This window comes from Pongo abelii, chromosome 1, assembly GCF_028885655.2.
Source record: "Pongo abelii isolate AG06213 chromosome 1, NHGRI_mPonAbe1-v2.0_pri, whole genome shotgun sequence".
NCBI classification, from domain to species: Eukaryota; Metazoa; Chordata; class Mammalia; order Primates; family Hominidae; genus Pongo; species Pongo abelii.
The window spans coordinates 4,647,941-4,667,327 of record NC_071985.2 but is presented as its reverse complement, the minus strand read 5'-3'; the positions used below and the strand labels follow the sequence as shown (position 1 = coordinate 4,667,327).

General features: G+C 39.9%; 2 protein-coding genes and 1 long non-coding RNA gene across 4 annotated transcripts in view; 2 read left to right on the top strand and 1 right to left on the bottom strand.

Annotated features, from left to right (window-relative positions):
* ADSS2 (adenylosuccinate synthase 2) overlaps nucleotides 1-16,762 on the bottom strand; it is a 43,185-nt gene extending 26,423 nt beyond the window's left edge. The window contains exons 1-3 of the mRNA XM_002809232.6: nucleotides 16,357-16,762; nucleotides 2,754-2,856; nucleotides 1,908-1,976 (exon numbers count right to left, since the gene is read on the bottom strand). Of these exons, the coding sequence (XP_002809278.1) occupies nucleotides 1,908-1,976; nucleotides 2,754-2,856; nucleotides 16,357-16,539 (355 nt within the window). The 5' untranslated portion in view covers nucleotides 16,540-16,762. The remainder of the gene's footprint in view (nucleotides 1-1,907; nucleotides 1,977-2,753; nucleotides 2,857-16,356) is intronic.
* LOC129058193 (uncharacterized) lies at nucleotides 5,044-13,901 on the top strand. Its single transcript, XR_008523151.1, has 3 exons — nucleotides 5,044-5,165; nucleotides 7,673-7,781; nucleotides 13,227-13,901. It is a non-coding gene; the product is annotated as an uncharacterized LOC129058193 (long non-coding RNA).
* A 171-nt stretch (nucleotides 16,763-16,933) lies between the features above and the next one.
* The window catches only part of CATSPERE (catsper channel auxiliary subunit epsilon), a 193,760-nt gene continuing 191,306 nt past the window's right edge, over nucleotides 16,934-19,387 (top strand). For both annotated transcript variants that reach the window (XM_054550090.2, XM_054550087.2), the window contains exon 1: nucleotides 16,934-17,056. The gene's annotated coding sequence lies outside the window, so the exon portion shown is untranslated. The remainder of the gene's footprint in view (nucleotides 17,057-19,387) is intronic.

Here is a 19,387-nt window from a genome sequence, read left to right as displayed (position 1 = left end):
CCTGAACAGGGTGGGGCGCGGTGGCTCACAACTGTAATCCCAGCACTTTGAGAGGCCGAGGCAGGCGGATCACGAAGTCAGTTCGAGACCATCCTGGCTAACATGGTGAAACCCCTTCTCTACTAAAAATACAAAAAATTAGCTGGGCATGGTGGCACGTGCCTATAGTCCCAGCTACTCGGAAAGCTGAGGCAGGAGAATCACTTGGACCCAGGAAGCAGAAGTTGCAGTGAGCCGAGATCATGCCACTGCACTGCACTGTAGCCTGGGTGACAGAGAGAGACTCCGTCTCCAAAAAAAAAATAAATAAATAAAAATAAAAAACCTGAACATACTATAACAGTGATTGAGTGTTTTAAATGTGAGCTAATTCAAGGGGAAACTAACTATACTAATGATTTTCCTCAATTATGTATTACAGGTTGAGTCTCCTTTATTCCAAATACCAGAATATTTCAGATTTCAGATTTTTTTTGGACTTTGGAATATCTGCATATAAATAATGAGATCTCTGGGGGGTGGGGCTCAAATATATACATGAAATTCATTTATGTTTCATATACACCTTATACACATCAATTGAGGCAATTTTATACAATATTTTAAATAATTTTGTGCATGAAACGAAGCTTGTTTCCTCCTCCTCCTCCTTCTCTTCCTCCATCCTCCTCCGCCTCCTCTACCTCCATCCTCCTCTTCCTCCTCCTTCCTCCTCTTCCTCTACCTCCATCCTTCTCTTCCTCCTCCATCCTCCTCTTCCTCCTCCATCTGTGGTTGTTTACCAACACCAACATTCTTGACTCTGAATTTATATGCTACTGATAAGTAATCATTTCCTTACACTTATTCACACACAAGTACTTAACAGTAAAAAATATGACATACCACCAATACAGTGGAAAAAATGTGTTCAGGGTAACTAAGCAGTACAGCAGCAGCACCAGAGTATCTGTATCAGCTGGCAAACAGCAGCAACAACAAAGCAGGCTTCCAGTCTCCATCTGTATTCTATATTTCATTTATTACCACAGTTGGCACATCCAGCTAGTACACATGCCACTTTATTGCCCTCTGTGGGCACGCTTGTGTGGGGAAATCTGGGCGTGCATGGAAAAGATATATGAAGCTGAAAGGGGAGAAGGCCTTTTTCCCCTGGAAACACTGAATAAACTGTGTGCCTATGTTTGGACTGTGACTCGTTGCATGAGGTCGGGTATGGAACTTTCCACTTGTGGTGTCATGTCTGTGTTCAAAAAGTTTCAGATTTTGGGAGCATTTTGGATTTCAGATTTTTGTATTACAGATGTTTAACCTGGATTTGCATTATCAAATTCCCCTCACACCCTAATGAGATGGCCAAGGTTAATGTAAACACGTCTCTGAAAACCCAAGAGATCAGGAAAGGCAAGAATCCAGGACTATTTATTTTAAGAAGGTGGGCATGGATATACTGTATAAAAGCAGCATTTACTTCATTTAGAAGGAGGGACCTAAACAATTCCCCTTACATCTGTGTAGCATGGGGAAAAAAAAAATTCCCTTTTATCCCTGAGTTGTAGCAACAAAAGGAGAGCTCCAGATCCTCTAGAAAACAAGACTGACAGTGTGCAAACTCAGGAATTTCCTAGTTTTGCCACCCACATATTGTAATTCTAGCTACCTTAAGATAAAGTTTGCAGATGACCAATGTGTAAAAAAATCAGGACTTAATACAATGACATAAGATGTTGGTCTTCTGTTTAAAACACTATTTATAATGAATAAAACTTAAAAACTGACATTAAAAATTTGTCTATAGTAGCCCGAAATTTTAAAGTATAAGACAAACATGTTGTTTGTCTGGCATAAGATCCTAATAAAACTTTACAAAGAACAACTGGTTACCAAGTAGACTCATTCTTTCATACCTTTTCCTTTTTGAACATTTTTCTCTGCTTCTTCAAACAATCCAGGTAGATGAATTACCACACCATTTCCTAAAGGAAAACCAACAAATCCCAACCGTAAACATCTATAATTATAACTCAGACATATGTAACTTAAAGGACATTCTGATTTACCAGGGTGTTACCACAGAAACGATTCCAAGTTTTACATAGGAGTATAATTTAAATACATAATGGAACATAATATAGTGAACATAAAACGCTAGAATTATACTCAATAAAGTTGAAAATTTCTTGGAAACAAAGTGAAATATGTTTTTGAAGGAAACTAATTATGTAATTTTAAGCAAACGGAACATGGTCACAGTACACGCTAAATCAGTATCTTTCAAGTTAGGGAATCACACCCTACTAGTGGTCACAAATCAAGTTAGTAGGTTGTGATAAGGATTTTTAAAAATTAAAAGGAGAGTAGAAAAGATCAGATTGCATCATTTGTTGTAAGGGTTCAAAATAAATTCATGAACCTCTCGTATTTCTTACTATGAGTCATGGTTGAAAGTATTTGGGGAAAAAAAGTATTTGGAAAACTGATTGAATGACCTAACACTTCTTTACAGAATTAAGATTGTCAGTGAGCAAAGATGAATGCAAAGTAATCATTCCAAAAAGTATTACTGTTAAAAGACCTTACAGTGACAAATAGCCAAAGTCATGTATATTCCAGAAGGTATCAAGGTCAAAATTAATAAGAGATCAATGAACCATCTGGTCAGTGAGAGATGAAATCAATTTTGACGATAAAAAATAAATGCCATTATCAACTGGTGGGGGGGAATCTCCATGCAGTTCAGTTTATATACTTACCAATGAATGCAGTGACATTTGGATTAATTATGCCACTGGGTAAGAGATGAAAATCATATTCCACAGAATCCACAACAACTGTATGGCCAGCATTATTTCCTCCCTAAAATATAAGATAGGGGAAAATTGAGCCTGATGATAAATATGACAAATAACCTATCTCCCTCCAAAGTGAATTAATGACTTCCTGCCAAAAGGTCAACTAAAGACAGCCCAAATATTTGCCACCTCTACCGATTTGTAAAAGGCTTTAAAATAGTTTGGCTGTCTCCTTTCCCCACTGTAGTACACTTGAGTGATTATCCTGAAAGAATATGGAAATTGGGGAATTCAGGTTTCTGAAAGACAGAAAATCATATTCCTTCTTAAAAGAGGGAAAAAAAGTGAAAAAAATACATAGAGCAATTAGTCTGTCTTTGGCTATGGAGGATTATGGCAATCTAACCATGATATTCCATTTACACACACAAAAAAAATCTCTTAAGATAGAAAAGAGTAATCTATCCAGTTACCCTAAATTGATGTAAATATTCATATAATTCCCATCGTCCTAAGAGTGTGTCAAGCAACTCTGTGACCTGAAATTTGTATTCTTACATGGACTTAACAAGAATCTCTCCCAAATATTGGTTATCCTTGGCCTCTAATTTATAAACTAGTCTTGTAGGTTTGGTTAGTGACAGATCCCTAGAACCTGCTCATCTCCGGATAAAGTAATATCCTTGGTCAAGGAACTGCTAACACTGAGAATCATACTATAAACCCATGATGAAATTTCCATTCTATGAAGCTTATGCAGAAATAACAAAATGGAAAAAGTCAAATTACAAAAATTAGGTACAAAGGAGACTAAATATTAAGTAACCAGATAACTTTTCTAATTTATAAGTTTAAAAAACATGGAAGAAAACATAAGTTTTCACACTTATGTCAGCTGATTACATATATGTTTAAACTTCTATAAAATATTAACACACTTTTAAAAGTATACTCGGGATGTATATGCAACAAATAAAAACTTTAACAACATCCTTCTATAACATTAAAAAATACCAATCAAAACTATATTGCCTGAGAATGACTAGGCTGATCACGAGGCTATTTTTTTTTTCATTTTTAATTTTTGTTGCTACGTAGTACTACATATATTTATGTGGTGCATGAGATATTTTGATACAAGCATATAAGTAATAATTATATCCAGGTAAATATGGTATTCATCACCTCAAGCATTTATCCTTTCAGTGTGTTACAATCTAATTATACTCTGAGTTATTTAAAAACGTATAATAAATTACTGTTGATGCAGTCCCCTGTTGTGCTGTCAAATACTAGATTTTTATCTAACTATATTTATATACCCATTAACCATCTCCCCACCCCACATCCCACTCTTACCACTACCTTTCCCAGCCTTTGGTAACCATCCTTCTACTCTCTATCTCCATGAGTTCCATTGTTTTAATTTTTAGCTCCCACAAATAAGTGAGAACATGTGAAGTTTGTCTTTCTGTGCTTGGCTTACTTCACGTAACATAATGACCTCCAGTTCCAACCACGTTGTTGCAAATGACAGGATTTCATTCTTTTCTTGGCTGAATAGTACTCCACTTTGTTTATGTGCCACATTTTCCTTATCTGCCTGGGTAACGCTAATTATTCAAGGCTCATGGGCTTTTTAGCTAGTAAGTAATGAATCCTGCCAGAACTGGGTCAATGTAGCAACTTCTCTTCTGGCCCAGGGTATGTCTAGAAATTTGTCCTGGAACTAGGGCCTGTGATGGGGAACTCAGGACTCCACCCAGTGCCCTGTCCCTACTGTGGCTGGCATCCAGACTGCAAGACCAAATCCTCCTGACTCTTCCCTCTCCTCTCCTCAAGTGGAGGGAAGGAGCCTCTCCTGGAGCTGCATGCTGTGCTGCCTGCGGTTGGGGGAAGAGGAGCACAAGCACTCCCTTGGCTCCCTTGGCTGATGTCTCACTAGGTCACATGCCCCCCAAGTCCACTGGCTCCAAGTCCAGCACAACACCAGGACTTGCCCAAGAACTGTAGTCTTTGTGGCCCAGACTATCTTCCAAATTTATTTAGGACCCCAGAGCACTTTAGCCCGTGCTGGCTAGGCTTGCCGGAACTCAGGTTCTCAACGCTAGGATGGGCAATTCCCCTCTGGCTAGGGCTGATCTAAATGCTCCCTCTGTGGGCACTGGCTGAGTTCTGCCCAGTGTTGCTTTCTATTGTGACAAGGGCAGTACTGAGTTCCTACGATCACTGCATTCTCCTGCCTCTAAGCACACAGATTCTCTCTCAGCACCCCATGGTTGCTGGGGGTGGGGAAGGGGTGGTATCAGCAATTCAAGACTGTCTTTCCTACCCTCTTCCATGTCTCTTTCAGTGATAGGAAGTTAAAACCAGGTACTGTGATTGCTCACTTGATATTTGGTTTTTATGAAGGTGCTTTTTTGTGTGGATAGTTATTAAATCTGGTGTTTCTGTGGGAGAACAATTGGTAAAGGGTTCCGTCTGACCATCTTGCCCCATTCTGCCCGATTCACAAGGTTATTTTTAACAAATTGAATGTTACAACTTTTACCAAATCATCACCAATTATGAGGTCACAAAAATGCTAGAAAAATAGGCCCTGCTAAAAATCTTCAAAAAGCAAATACCTACTTACATGGTGTTTTGCACTGTATAAAGCAAAGAACTCTTTGAAGACTAATATATGGCATATATTTAAAAAAAAAACTTGGCAGTGTTGGGCTAAAATCTGTAAGACACACTTTGGAAAGCCACAGGCAGATGGAAACAGGGATGATGGGCAACACCTTCAAGTGATACCAAAAAGGGAACACAGGCATTATTTTTTACTATTTATTTTTTAATAGGAAATTCCTGCATATGATACAGACATCAAATGGCACAGAAATACGCACAGTAAAATGTGAAGGCTTTCTCATACCCTTGCTGTAAGACAACCAGTTAGCACAAGTTTTTGGTGTCCTTACTGAGGTGATTTATGCATATAAAACATATATACTGTTTTATTTTACATATACAATGGTAGCAAACTATATACATGTGGGCAGCTTGCGTACTTCCACAACCTTGCAAACAGAATCATCTCATTCTTTTAATAGTTGTATTTTATCCTTTTGTATACGTATACATATATCATAACTTATTATACTGGTCCCATGAGAGGCACTCAGATTGTTTCCAATCTTTTGCTATTATAAACAACCTTGCAATAAACTTCCTGGTATATATTATTACTTCACACTTGTGTAATTTTATCATCAATTCTGATAGAATCCTAGGACATATATTATACACCAAAAGAACATTATTTATCTTAACTTAGCCTTTTTTTTTTTTTTTAGACAGAGTCTTGCTCTGTTGCCCAGGCTGGAGTGCAGTGGCGCGAACTCGGCTCACTGCAAACTCCGCCTCCCGGGTTCATGCCATTCTCCTGCCTCAGCCCCCCGAGCAGCTGGGACTACAGGCGCCCGCCACCACGCACGGCTAATTTTTTGTATTTTTAGTAGAGACGGGGTTTCACCATGTTAGCCAGGATGGTCTCGATCTCCTGGCCTTGTGATCCGCCCGCCTCAGCCTCCCAAAGTGCTGGGATGACAGGCGTGAACCACCCGCCCGGCCAACTTAGTCTTTTAAAAATAACTCACAGGATAATTCTTACCTGTATTTCAGTTCCTCTTGTTACAAATTACTAAGTTTAATAAATTTTTACTAAATTGTTATAAAGTATTTGGTAATTTTGAGACAACAAATAAGGTATTATTATCAAAGCCAAACCAGGTTATTTTTTAGAGATGGGGGTCTCACTATAGCCCAAGCAGGCCTTGAATTCCTGGGCTCAAGCGATCCTCCTGTCTCAGCCTCCTGAGTCCCTGAGACCGCATGTGCATGCCACCCTGCCCAGCTACAACCAGTTTATTTTTTTAAAACCAGTTTTTAGGCTGGGCGCGGTGGCTCATGCCTGTCATCCCAGCACTTTGGGAGGCCGAGGCAGGTAGATCACAAGGTCAGGAGACTGAGACCATCCTGGCTAACATGATGAAACCCCGTCTCTACTAAAAATACAAAAAATTAGCCAGGCGTGGTGGCGCTCGCCTGTAGTCCCAGCTACTCGGGAGGCTGAGGCAGGAGAATGGCGTGAACCCAGGAGGCGGAGCTTGCAGTGAGCCGAGATCGCGCCACTGCACTCCAGCCTGGGCGACAGAACAAGATTCTGTCTCCAAAAAAAAAAAAAAAAAAAAAAAAAGTTTAAAAAAATTCATCATTTGCTCAAGGTTAAAAATAAACTACTCTAATTTTTGGAGTAGACCCTTAAAGTAGGTCTCCTAATTTACACAAAATTACTTTTATAGATATACCAATATAATCATTTGATGAATTATTATTTGACAATTATTACTGGTAGTGAATGACAATGTTCTTATTGTGTAACAAAAGCTTACTCTCTTAGCTAATATTTTACCAAGACAGACAGTAATGATGGAATTAATCGTAATAAAGAGATGATGGTTGCCCTACACACACACACACACACACACACACACAATTTTTTAGGCAGATGGTTGTGATGGATGACTTTAGGGGGAAAAATTGGCTTTACTCCCTAAGTTTGTCCAAGTTTATAGGTAGCTCAGGCTGAAAAGTTCAGCAGTAAAAGACTTAAAGTCACACGGTGATATAAAGTTTGCTCATTCAAATATTAGTTATTGAAAAATATCAACATTTTTCAATAACCAGTATTACATTGATTATTATATGGTTTAAATATCATTTAAATTGTTTCAGTATGGAAATATGGTTAAATATACCCAGAAACACCCGAGATTATCCTACGTGGGATTTAGGGGAAAATATCTAAGTGGTTATTTATATTTGGTCACTAGTGCTCTGTGGGACAGTTGGGGCATAACTTTTAATCTTGAAACGCACACTACGCAGAAGAGCCTTGAGGTGAACTGAGAAGGAGCTGCTCATAAGGAGTTTCTTGATGAGGTAATCTATATATGAGACAAGTTTTAGTATACTGTATTTTATAAAATGCAACAGATAAAGAAATTTGAAGTGCCTATTTGGATGCTAACCTAAAATATTCAGATTATGTAAATATGCAAAATTCACCTTGGGAGCTCAGACAATTGTTCTCAAACAGAGATCATACTGGTTCAAGGACAGGTCACGTATTAGCAGACAGCAAAACAAAGAATTTCAAATATGAGTACCATAACCAAAAACAGTTTCAAATACGAGCACCCCCTCAGTCTCCCACCTACATATTATAAGGGCAGATGGAGCTGCTCCTACATGGGCCCATGGGCAACTTTGTGTAGTATGTGCCAGGATGAGCAACAGCAAGGATGTGTTTGATTCATTATGTTTCATGATTCTCCCAAGTAGCACTGGGGAGGCCAGATAGTACCAAACAAATGATGGGAGATATTTTGTTGTTGTTGTTCTACTTCTAATGGAAACATACAATTTCCTTCTCAATCCAAATTTTCCACAAACCAAACTTGGTAAGTTATCTCCCACAAATGTATTAGTCTTATAATCACATTAACAGTTACACTAACTACCTCCTGCTTCTTTGCCAAACTCCCATAACACTTATGATCCCGGTCACTCTTGTAGCATTTAACAAATACTTTTCATTATCATAGCTTTATATTCTATATTACTTAACAAAGAAATAGAATATGTTCAATTAATAATTATATAAACAAAAGTGCTGTGGAATCTCAACGTTGTTTCTGGATCAATTATATCCAACAGGGAAAACATTTAGTAATAAATCTCAGATATAATTTTTTGAACTTTTTTTTTCCTAGAAATAAGTCATATTTCTGAGTTGGTAAAATGCTTTTCTGAACATACATTTTTGGTATCTGGCACAGTTAACCAAATGTCTGTCCATTTTTGTGTAGCCTTTATACAGTACAGATTTCACTGACATCATCCTTGCATCTGAATATTAAAATCATTTGACATTGTTCTTTTCAGTCCTCACAACACCCCTATGAAGTAGGTGGTACTGACTCCATTCCACAGATGGGGAGGCCTAGGCACGGAAAGGTTTAGTGGCTCCTCACAAGCCACGTGGCAGGGAGGTGGAGTGGCAGAGTGGCGGAGCAGCTCTCCAGCCACGTGCTGACACCGCCTTCACATTCACACTTCCATCAGTGCCACAACACTGCATGGCAGGTTTTCATGTTGAGGCCAATTTTTAAGCCATTTTAATTCTGAAATACACCCCCCACCAAAACCCCAAGAAACGAAAAACATGCTTGAGTCCACAAGTAGCTACATGGCAGGTTTCTTTGAAGAAAAGCATAAGCTTATAATGCCTTATATGATGTTCTTCTTATATTAAATACCAAGAATAAATGCATGTTAATTTTTATTAAGGTGAACAATATATGAAAGAAAATTCAATTGCAGTCACAAAACATCCCCTAATATAGTATATATTTTACCAATTTTGACTGTTATTCTTACATTAAGATGAAATACAAAGAAAATATTAAATAAGCTTCTTAATTACCAGGAAAAAATGTATCTCATCACAGAGCTATGAAATAAACTGGAACATCATGATAGAAACAAAAAGCAGGACTAAAATTTTATGTTCTCAAAGCTGAAAAGCAAAGTTTCTGATGTATGCTTTTAGTTTTTACAATCAATACATTATTTTAATTAAGGTTAAAATAATAAAAAACCAATTTAACTCTATTTTTTCTTCCAGAAAAGCACTACAGGTCAATAGCATACTAGACTTTTGGAAAACAATTTATAAATAAGAACAATCCAGAACAAATGCTTCCTCATACCTTATTTTCCTATATAAAATTAACTCCAGGTTAGTTACAGCTTTTGTATGCTCAGTCCCCCTCCTTTTCCCTTACTTTGCAAATCATAGGAATCATCCTCCCAGCCACAGTGAATTGATCCAGGCAGGGAAACATGTTCTAACCTGAGCCAGTCAGCTCCTCTCCCTTGAGAATCTGAATTTGAGTACTGAGAAGGAAAGCAATAGCAGTCTGAGATGCCTGTCACCTACAGGAAGCGTCCTAAAGAAAAAGGCTGCCAGTTCTTGCTGCTGAGATTCCAGGAGCAGCCTTCATCTCAGGCCACCATCTTGCTCTTCCTTTAAACAAATCCCCATTTTGCTTGAGATAGTCTCTTTCCATTGCTTGCAAACAAAGAACACAAATGATTCACAAAAAAAACTTATTATAACATAGTATATACACACCTTGCTGAATTTACATCTTGTACTGGCGAAATTGAATATTAAAATGATTAATTGCTAGATATGAATAACATTTTATGCTGTTAAGGACAATAGTTTAAAGCATTACTGCAGGATAGAGGAATGACATAATAGTATTTAGTTATTCTGTAACTGTTCTCAGTTTTTTCATGCATTCCTTTTCTTCCTAATTTGATGTTAAGTTTAAGGAAGTCGGAAGACAAGTGTTTTGAATTTTCTTTCCATGACTCCTCAGAACCAGAGGCTGTCAAATCCAATTATAGAATAAAATTTTGGATCAGGAAATGCTAATATGTGTAAGCTTCTAGCTAAGAAGCTCCAAAGGTCCAGAGGAGGTTAAAAAAAAAAAAGTTTGGAAAGGAATTAAATGATATTAGTCTACAAAAGTGACTCTTGATTCTTAACTTGGTTTTGCTACTGGGCCTTCTCCTTCCCCAAATCACTCCTTCCTTCGCTCCCCCAAGTGCATTCCTGCTGTGGTAGAGAGATGAAGGCAGTGAATGATCCTCAGTGCTGTAAACCTGAAACAATGGTCTCTTTTCCAGAATACAGGCCCAAGCGTCAAGGGCTAACAATTTCATGCACAAAACCCAGAGGCATTTTTCAGGCTAGTTAGGCCTCTGTGTCTTATCTTTGTCCTTTTGCTTTGAATACATGAACAACATACTGTAATCACAGAGCTCAAAATGAACATCAGGAAGTCAGTGACCACTATGGATTACAGTGAGAGCAGCAATGTCTCAGATCTCATGCTCCTGAACTATTTCAGCAACCAAAAAAGGGTTGCTATTTTTTTTGTCTAATCTTCAAGCTTCTTAAGAGCCTAAAAATCTTTGGAGTCAATGCTTATTATCTATGCTGCTTTCAGGGTAAAGATTGTAAGATCTGTGTCTCCTCCTTTCCAGATGAAACATGTTACCATTCACCAAAACTAAAGCACTTATCAATCCACAGCAATAAAGTAGTTATAAATGATGATTGTTCTTTCATGAAAGCATTCACATTACTGCAATTAGCTTATGATTCCAAAGTAGAGCAGGTTAAGTTACTACCAGCAAGTTGATCAAATTTAACTATGCAGCAGTAACCAGACACACTAGACAGCAAGAGAAAAAAATATACAGGGTATCTGAATTTCTTTCTAGCAAAGATATCCCAGCTCAGTTATCCATTAAAGGTTTAAAGGTATCCACTTTACTTTGCATGATTATAGTTACCTTCCAGTTTCATACACACATAAATGTCACAAATGATGAAAACCTCAGATACCTTATATTTTAGACCTAACATTACTATTATGAAATAATTTCTCACAATGAAAGTGGAAAGGGGCCTTGCCTGAGAGAATCTTAGGTTCCTAATTAAGAAGCTTTAGACTCTGGGTACCAAATTCTAATATTCTCTCACACTCACCAAACCAGGGTCATAGATGAGAGCACAAGACATCCAACCAAAAATGTATAAACCAATGATATCACACAGCTCTTTGTAAATGTTTGATAAAAATTCACCTAATTACATTCATGAAAATGTTTTCTTAAAAACACACTGAAATTAAACTACAGATTTCAAGTCAAAGTTTTCTCACTAATAAAACCCTTCCTTTAAAAAAGATGTTAAAACTTAATAGAGACAAAAATCTCATTTTTAGAAATTTCATGGAGCCTCTTTTTAAAAAAGAATTTTATTATATGAATCAAATATCAATTTTGGTTCAATGTAAAGAACTATCCCATCCCAGAGCCAGAGTAGCCACAGGAACTCCCCTTCATTTATTGTTCTTTTCATTGCTTTCAGCAGGCAATACTGAATGTTGATGTTTCTGTTGATAAAAGTATTACAATAGTCACCAATTTTAATTTATCAATATGTAGCTCATCCACACTAATCTTTGGTGTCAACATCTGACACAGTCCCTGAGAGATAAGATAGCTGGATTCGTATCCAGTTACAGCAAGAAAGCTATTAAGTAAATATCAATTTATTGGTTCATTCTAGATTTGCTCTAGGCAACAGTTTTTCTTAGAGATACTTGTAAATATCCAACAAACCCATCCATTCCCACCAAAGTTAAAGAAACAGAATAATTTTGATCAGACATCACTGAGATGGTCTCATACACATTTAAAAACTCATGCCTCAAAAGTAGAGCTGACAGGATACTATGTTTACTAACTGCAATAGGACATCCTCATTGACCAAACATTGAGATTTACTGTCCTCAGCGGGGAAAAACTAGTTACTAGAACCCTACATGGCATTCAATCGAAATATGTTGAGGAGATACATGAAAAAGATATAAATATCAGTTACCTATTTTCTCCTAAAAACAAGAGATAACATTTTAATATAAACAAAGACTTTGAATGGCATAATGTAAAAAATTCCAGCTGAAAAACTAAATAACAAATGTTAATCCAAGGAATGCTAGGAATTCCACCTTAAATGTATGCCACTAGTCAATTAAATTGTCCAGAGAGATGTTAAAACAATTACAAGAAAGGGTTACTATTACTTATTTCAAATAAATTTCCAGGGGTGATCTTGCCACCCAGAATACATTGGTTGAGTATTTCCCTTCTGCTTCACATAGTATTAGGTGCTACAGAATAAAAAAAGGAAGAAGTCTCCCTTTTGAGAAAATTTACATTCTAGTAGAGAAAGCACAGTAACCAAACAGAACAAGATTTAACCAAGTATAGTATAACAGATGTTGGTAAATACTTATATACTAGGGAAATGCTATAAATGATATAAAAAGAATCAGAAAATGGAAATAGCAATTGTTATAAACCTGGAAGAATGGCTTACCTTAAATGCTAATTACCTACTATCCTTAAAATTATGGGAAGTAATCTGGCAGATCATTTTAGCTGTACAAGGTCAAGGCATTAAATAATACTAACGTTATTTTCTTTTAAATTATCTTTCACCTTTTCTATTTCAAGGAGAAAGTTTCAGTTTGCTGCTGGTATGTCTTTTATGCTTCTTTAACACTGACTAATAGTAGTTTCAGATCTTGAGCAGATACTTGTATCTAGCTAGAAAATAGTAATATTTTTTCAGTATGTTTATTTGTATAGCAAGCTTTTATAAACATATATCAAGTGATGGGGTGTGCTTTCCCTTATAACTAACTTTAGTATTTTCTCTTTTTATTGACTTTAAAGCCTTGGAGAGAAAACACAAGGAATACTGCTATAGCCTTTCCTGATCACAGAAAACTTCATGTGTGTCATTATAACCAAGACCACCAAAGTTACTTTCCTCAAGAACAATAAATAAGCCTTTGCTTAAAGCCTGGTATAAACTACTATAGTTAAGAAGTTTCTGTAGCTTCTACTCAGCAAAATAAAGAAAACAAAGCACAGTATTTTACTTTGAGAGAATTGGAGAAAAAACAGTATTAGGCTTCCTTTTGTGATGCCAGAAAGGGACTTTCTTGGTCCCATACTTTAACCCCTTGAGAAACTTATTAGACTAGTACCTTTCTCCATCCCGACCTTCTCAACACTTTTGCTTACACAGCAGTTGTCTCCCAGATTGTGAGCTCCTTGTGGGCACAATCCCTGCCTTTTTCAGATTTTTGACTCCCAGGCTAAGTGATCCCCTGCAGATACTCAATGTTTACTAGATGAATGACCTGTACCCAGGGTTGGGCCTCTATTTAATTCTTCTCTCTTCTTCTTAAAATAAATACTGATTTAAAATTAAGGCATCAGTAGTGGTTGCCCTTTGATGCAAGTCCTACATATTTATGGATCTGGGGAACCTACCAAGTTATAAATAACTCCCCATAAATCCTGAATCTGAACACCACAAGCCTTAAGCGCTGTAAAAGTGAAAATGCCACTAGGTTTGCATCTATTGTTTCCAAAAAGGCATTTTATATATTAAAATTTATCATTAAATGCAATGCCAGTTTTTCTTTTTAAAACTGTATTTTATGTTGGGAGAAAGTCCTTATGATTCTACTGGTGAAATATGGATACATTATGTGTACATCACTTCTGGAGAAACAGTGCTGAATAAAATTTGAACTCATGACATCAATATGGCAGAATATATTAAACTCTAACAAAGGACATATTTTCACTAACACACAAAACTTGAGACATCAAACAAGGCAATCCAAGCTCACAATGTCTTACTGTTGATTTTTTCCAGCTCTCTATACACACTCAGTAAGAACTTCAACATTCCAATTTTATAACCTAGGGAAATTTCATTAAGCAGATGCCAGGTTACTAGGGCTAACCAAATAATACAAAGTTACCAAGGTAAATCACAAAAGAGATAATGCTTAAATCTTATTCATTACTCATTTATTTTTTGCTAACAAGACTAATAAAGAATCCTAATGATACACTCTTAAAAGGCACTAGAAGAACATAATGGTTCTATAAGGAAGGTAGTTAAGTGAAAAATATACAGGTGAGGGAAGTCTGCCTAACAAGGCCCCTCATTTGTTTCTCCACCATCTTCAGCTAACATTTTAAAGCCAAACTTAGTTCCTTCTCAATCACTTCTCTAGCCTTTCCAAGGGCATCAAATCAGGTTGGTTTATGACTTCAAGACTACTTTCTCGGTAACATTAGTAACACCTTTTCCAAGCTACAAACTACTTCTAATATTTCTCCATAGAATAGTAAAATTGAGGATCCTTTAGAATAAATACCATAATGGTTGTGTTCTCCAAAACTTCTTACAACCCATAGTGTAGCTCAACCTGAGCTATTTCCATATTAACGAGATGTCAAGATGTCAGTGAAGGAGACACACGGGCCTCAGCCTCTCTCCCCTTCCAGACAGCAAGAAAGTTCGGTATTCGGATACGTGTTCCCCACAGCATGACCAGATCTGAATGTAAGACAAAAGGTAGGTAAAGGCTGGATTTCTGGAGTATTTCCTAAGAAAGTGCGGGGCAGGAATTTAATGGCAACACCCTGCAGATTGCTAAGGTACAAAGTGTGTTGCCAGAGGGGTGGAGAAATAATAGGGTGGAAGGGAAGGAGGGAGAGGTGGTAGTGACGGTTTCCTAAGAGGCAATTAGTGCAACAGCTATTTCAGAATGGGCAGGGTGGATTTCTAAATGAAAACAAAACAAAACGAAACAAGGTAAATCAGAGATATTTGCAGTATTTGCATTTAGCTTTTTAATATACCTGTGATTTCATTGTTTCTGCATGCTCAAAACGGTATTCAAGGGGGCCTATAACTTACTAGAACATGTACAGCATGGTACCATTATATCATGCCATGTATGTTCAAAAACAAATATTCTTGCAACCTAAACAGATAGCAGTTAACTTCAAATATTACATTAGGGCTTTGTTTTGAACGTGGTTATTGCTCATCTACTTAGAATTTTGAAACTGGAGAGAGTTATCTGAGAGGCTTTTGTACAAAGGCAACGACAAATAGGAAGAAAGCTTACACTGAAAACCACGTGTCTCCCGTTAGAAGTACATTACCACCTCGTTTTCCGAAAGTTCACTTTCGATGTCACCTGAACAATGCAAATACTTATTTCTAAATACTCAATTTGACATCCATGTATTTACTTCCCTCACTTTTTCTGAACAGAGAAGGGATTCCTTCCTCTGGGACCAACTAGTAAAAGTAATTTCTCCTTAACTTTAATGTATGGAGCACACAGTAAAAACAAAAACAAAAACAAGAAACTCAGGGCCCTGAAACAACAGTCCAAAGCCCAGAGGTGGGTGGGTTTGGACGTCAACAAAGTGGACCAGAGGAAGCAAAGCGCTGCAAGCCACGGTCCTGCAGATGGGGGATCGGTGAGTCTGATTTCAGGACGTTTGGAAACAATCCACTCCCATTCCGCCGCCCTGGGCGGGGTGGGGGGGCGGTGATGGGGGGGTTCTGCCGTCGCGCCGGGTCTCCGCCCGCAGTCGGAAGAGTTGGGAGCAGGCCTCGGGCGGTAGCTCCTCAAACTCGGACCGCATCCCACCTCCACCCTGGCCTCAGGCCCGGGGCTGAGCACCACTCCCCAGACGCAAAACTGCAACTCCCAGGCATCGCGCATCTCTCAACGGCTCCCCGCCAGCCCACCTTTTCCTCCAGGGCCACCCCAAGTTTCACCCGACGCTCCAGGTCAGGGGTCCCCGACCTCCCTCCATTTCTCCACGTAGCCGCAGCTCAGGACAGGAGGAGAGAGCCTCAAGGTGACACCTCATTTTGGCCAGTGGATCCGGGTTCTGGGTCCGAGTTCCTGGGCACCAGAAGCCAGGCAGCCCGAGCTCCCGGGCCCGGCTTCCCATGAGAGGCCCGTCGCCTCACCTGGCAGCGGCACACGATGTCGGCGTCCTGCGCCAGCAGATCCACCACCTTCCCTTTGCCTTCGTCGCCCCACTGCGCACCGAGCACCACCGTCACCCGGTTTCCTCCGGGCCGCGCCCTGGCGCGGCCGCAATCGCCGTTGGGCAGGGAGGATGCCGCCGGGTAGGTCTCGGCGAACGCCATGGCTCCAGTGACGCGAGGAGAGCCCGAAGGAGAGGCGGCCGGCGAGGAGTGAGCTAACTGAACTGCTCTGCGGCCGCCAGCCACATGCAGAGGAAGAAGGAGCCAGAGGCCGGCCCCGCCCCCGCCCCGCCGGGCCGCCACCCTCCAGCCAGTCCCCGCCCCGCTCTCCGCCACAGCCCGCTCAAGGGGGTACCATGACTGCCCCGCGCAGGCCGGCCTCGGCAGCACCGCCCGCAGGAAGAGGCCCTGGTGGCGGCAACGGCCGCCACCCCGGACCGAGGCCACGCCCCTTCCGCGGCCTGGCGCGCCACGCCTGTGCGAACCTCGCGAGCGGAAAAGGTCAGGGGCGGGGCTTCGAGAGCGCTTCTCCTTCAGCACCCCGCCTACCCGCTCTACCTCTCGCTTTCAAACTGGAGAGGCGCGGAAGCGCGTGTGGAGCGTCGGACTACAACTCCCAGCATGCAACGCTCTGGGCTGCGGCGGTGTATTCTGGGGCCACTGTGTCTGCCATCTGCAGGTTTGTCTGGATTTGTCTTTATTAAGGAATGAATGTGTACAAAATACAAACTGTGGAATTTCGCAGTACAAACAGCATAAAATCGGAACGTGTAAGTGTAGAATTGGAAATTAAGAGTCTGGAAGTAACAGAGAGGGGGACAGGGATCAAAAAAGACAAAATTCAAAAGTAAGTCAATAAGATAAAGGACATGAGACCTGAAATCAATAGATTAAGTAAAGTCCTAACCCTCATTTTACACAGTAGTAACAAAGGCTCAGAGAGGAGGAGTGTATTACCCATGTCGCATATAGTATATATATGCAGATACCGTCATGCACTTTTTTTTTAATCCCCACAACCATATAAGGTAGGTGATCCTCTATTATCCTTATTTTACAGGATTTAAAAGCTGGGTAACTTGCCCTAGTGAGGCTTGAATTGGTACGTCGATCATCTGAGTCCAGAGCCCATGTCCTTCCTGTAGATTCCACTGTCTGTTAAAGTTGTAACTAGATTCTGGTGTATACCTACTGTTCATCTAATGCCCTTTCGACTCCAACACAAATTAACTATGATGTTTAATTCTGATAAAAGGTGCTTCGAAAAAAAGTGGGAATGGAATCACATTATATGTACCGTCTCCCAAATCGCCTGTACATACTGTATGTTCACTAATGGTCCCTAGAGCGCACTTTAGTATTTTATTTCTAGTCAACGAGTTAAGTCAGGAACACTGAGAACCTGCTATTAACTAACTAAGTGTCCTGGGCACTGATAACATGGGAGAAATAAAGATACAATTCAGCCCTCAAGGATTCAAATTATTTGGTCTATTGATTAGTAAACAATTATAATACTATGTGATAATTGTTGTCTATCTTGGCCTTATTACAAGATCACAAACATTTTGGAAACAAGAATGCCATCTATTTCTTTCTAGTCAAATGCCCGAGGTAGTGCTGGGCAGATAATAGATACTGAATAAGCACACGTTACTAGTCATTTCCATTCAATTTTTTAAAATCATTTATGGGAGACTGATTTGAGTAATAATAAAACTCTGGTTTCCTGCACAGCCAGCTCTACATGAATTACTCTTTCTCTATTGCCATTTGCCTGTCTTGATGAATTGGGTCTGTCTAGGCAGTGGACAAGGTGAACCCCTTGGGCGGTTACCAATTTGGGGGCTTGTCTGGGATTGCCTTTGCGGCTACCTGCTCGTAGTTCAGTGGCCCCCCTCCAGCGATGGATCCAGAAGCCTGCCCAAGCGGCCACCCAGTTCTCTTGGACTGGGGGCTGACTCTGGTACTCTCTCTACTGGCAGGGTGCTGCCAACCCAGTGTGCATGGATTTCATTGCAATGGAGAAATAGCCCTGGGGAGACGTCCCTTAACTGTAACCCTATCACAGGGTGTCTGTCTGTAGCCCCATTGCAGGGCGGGGTGTCTGGATTGGTGAGTATCCTAGGTGCTGCCAACGCCTCCTTTCTCCCAACTGGTTCTGTAGCCCTATGGTGAGGTGTCCGTAGCCCCATTGCAGGGTGTCTGTTCGGCTCCTGGGGGGTCTCATTTGGCTCTTTCTAACTAGTAGGAAGAGTCTAGGTTTGGGAGACTTCTCCTCAATCAGGAAGATTTCAAGGAGGTTTCTCAGGAGAATAGGAGGATAGTTTGGAAGGGATACTTCTGCAGTTCTTGGTTAGGGATCTGATTGGGAAGGCCTTCTGTCCTCTCATCTTTGTGTGTGTTTGTATATGTGGGAGGGATCTCAGAAGAGGTTGCTGATGGAAGTCCAGCAGACCTAACTCAGAACCCTCCTTATTTGTCTGGTCACATTTGATGAGCCCTAGAGAAGGCTCAACAGGCCTGTCTCGGGGTGACTATCTGCTCTTTGTCTTGCCCAGAGACCCCATTGTGAATTACCCCATTGCAAATTAAGAATCTTGTCTATGTTTCCATAAAACAGTAAAGGGTGATTTTCTCTTGTAAAGTGGCTTGAACCCCACAGCTATAGCACAAGCAAGCAGGGTCATCAAAAGCCACTCCATTCTTCTGGAAACTGCAGAGAGAGGGAACCCGGAAATCTGGTATGCCGGCAAAAAGGGTATAAAATTCTTACCGCACCGGTTTGTGGTCTCTCTCTCTCTTTCTCAGTAAATAGTAAACTGTTTGCCTTCTCTGCAAGGGTTTGATGAATAGAAAAAAGGATTTGTGAGACTAGTCTTAGGCTGTAGCAAATCTGGTGTAGTTTTGTGCTAAGAATTTGTCTTTCTGTGTTCTGTAGTGGAGAGATGGGTGTCACAGGATAGAACGTGGGTTTAGGACCCCTATAAGCCTGCTTTTCAAGCCGGCT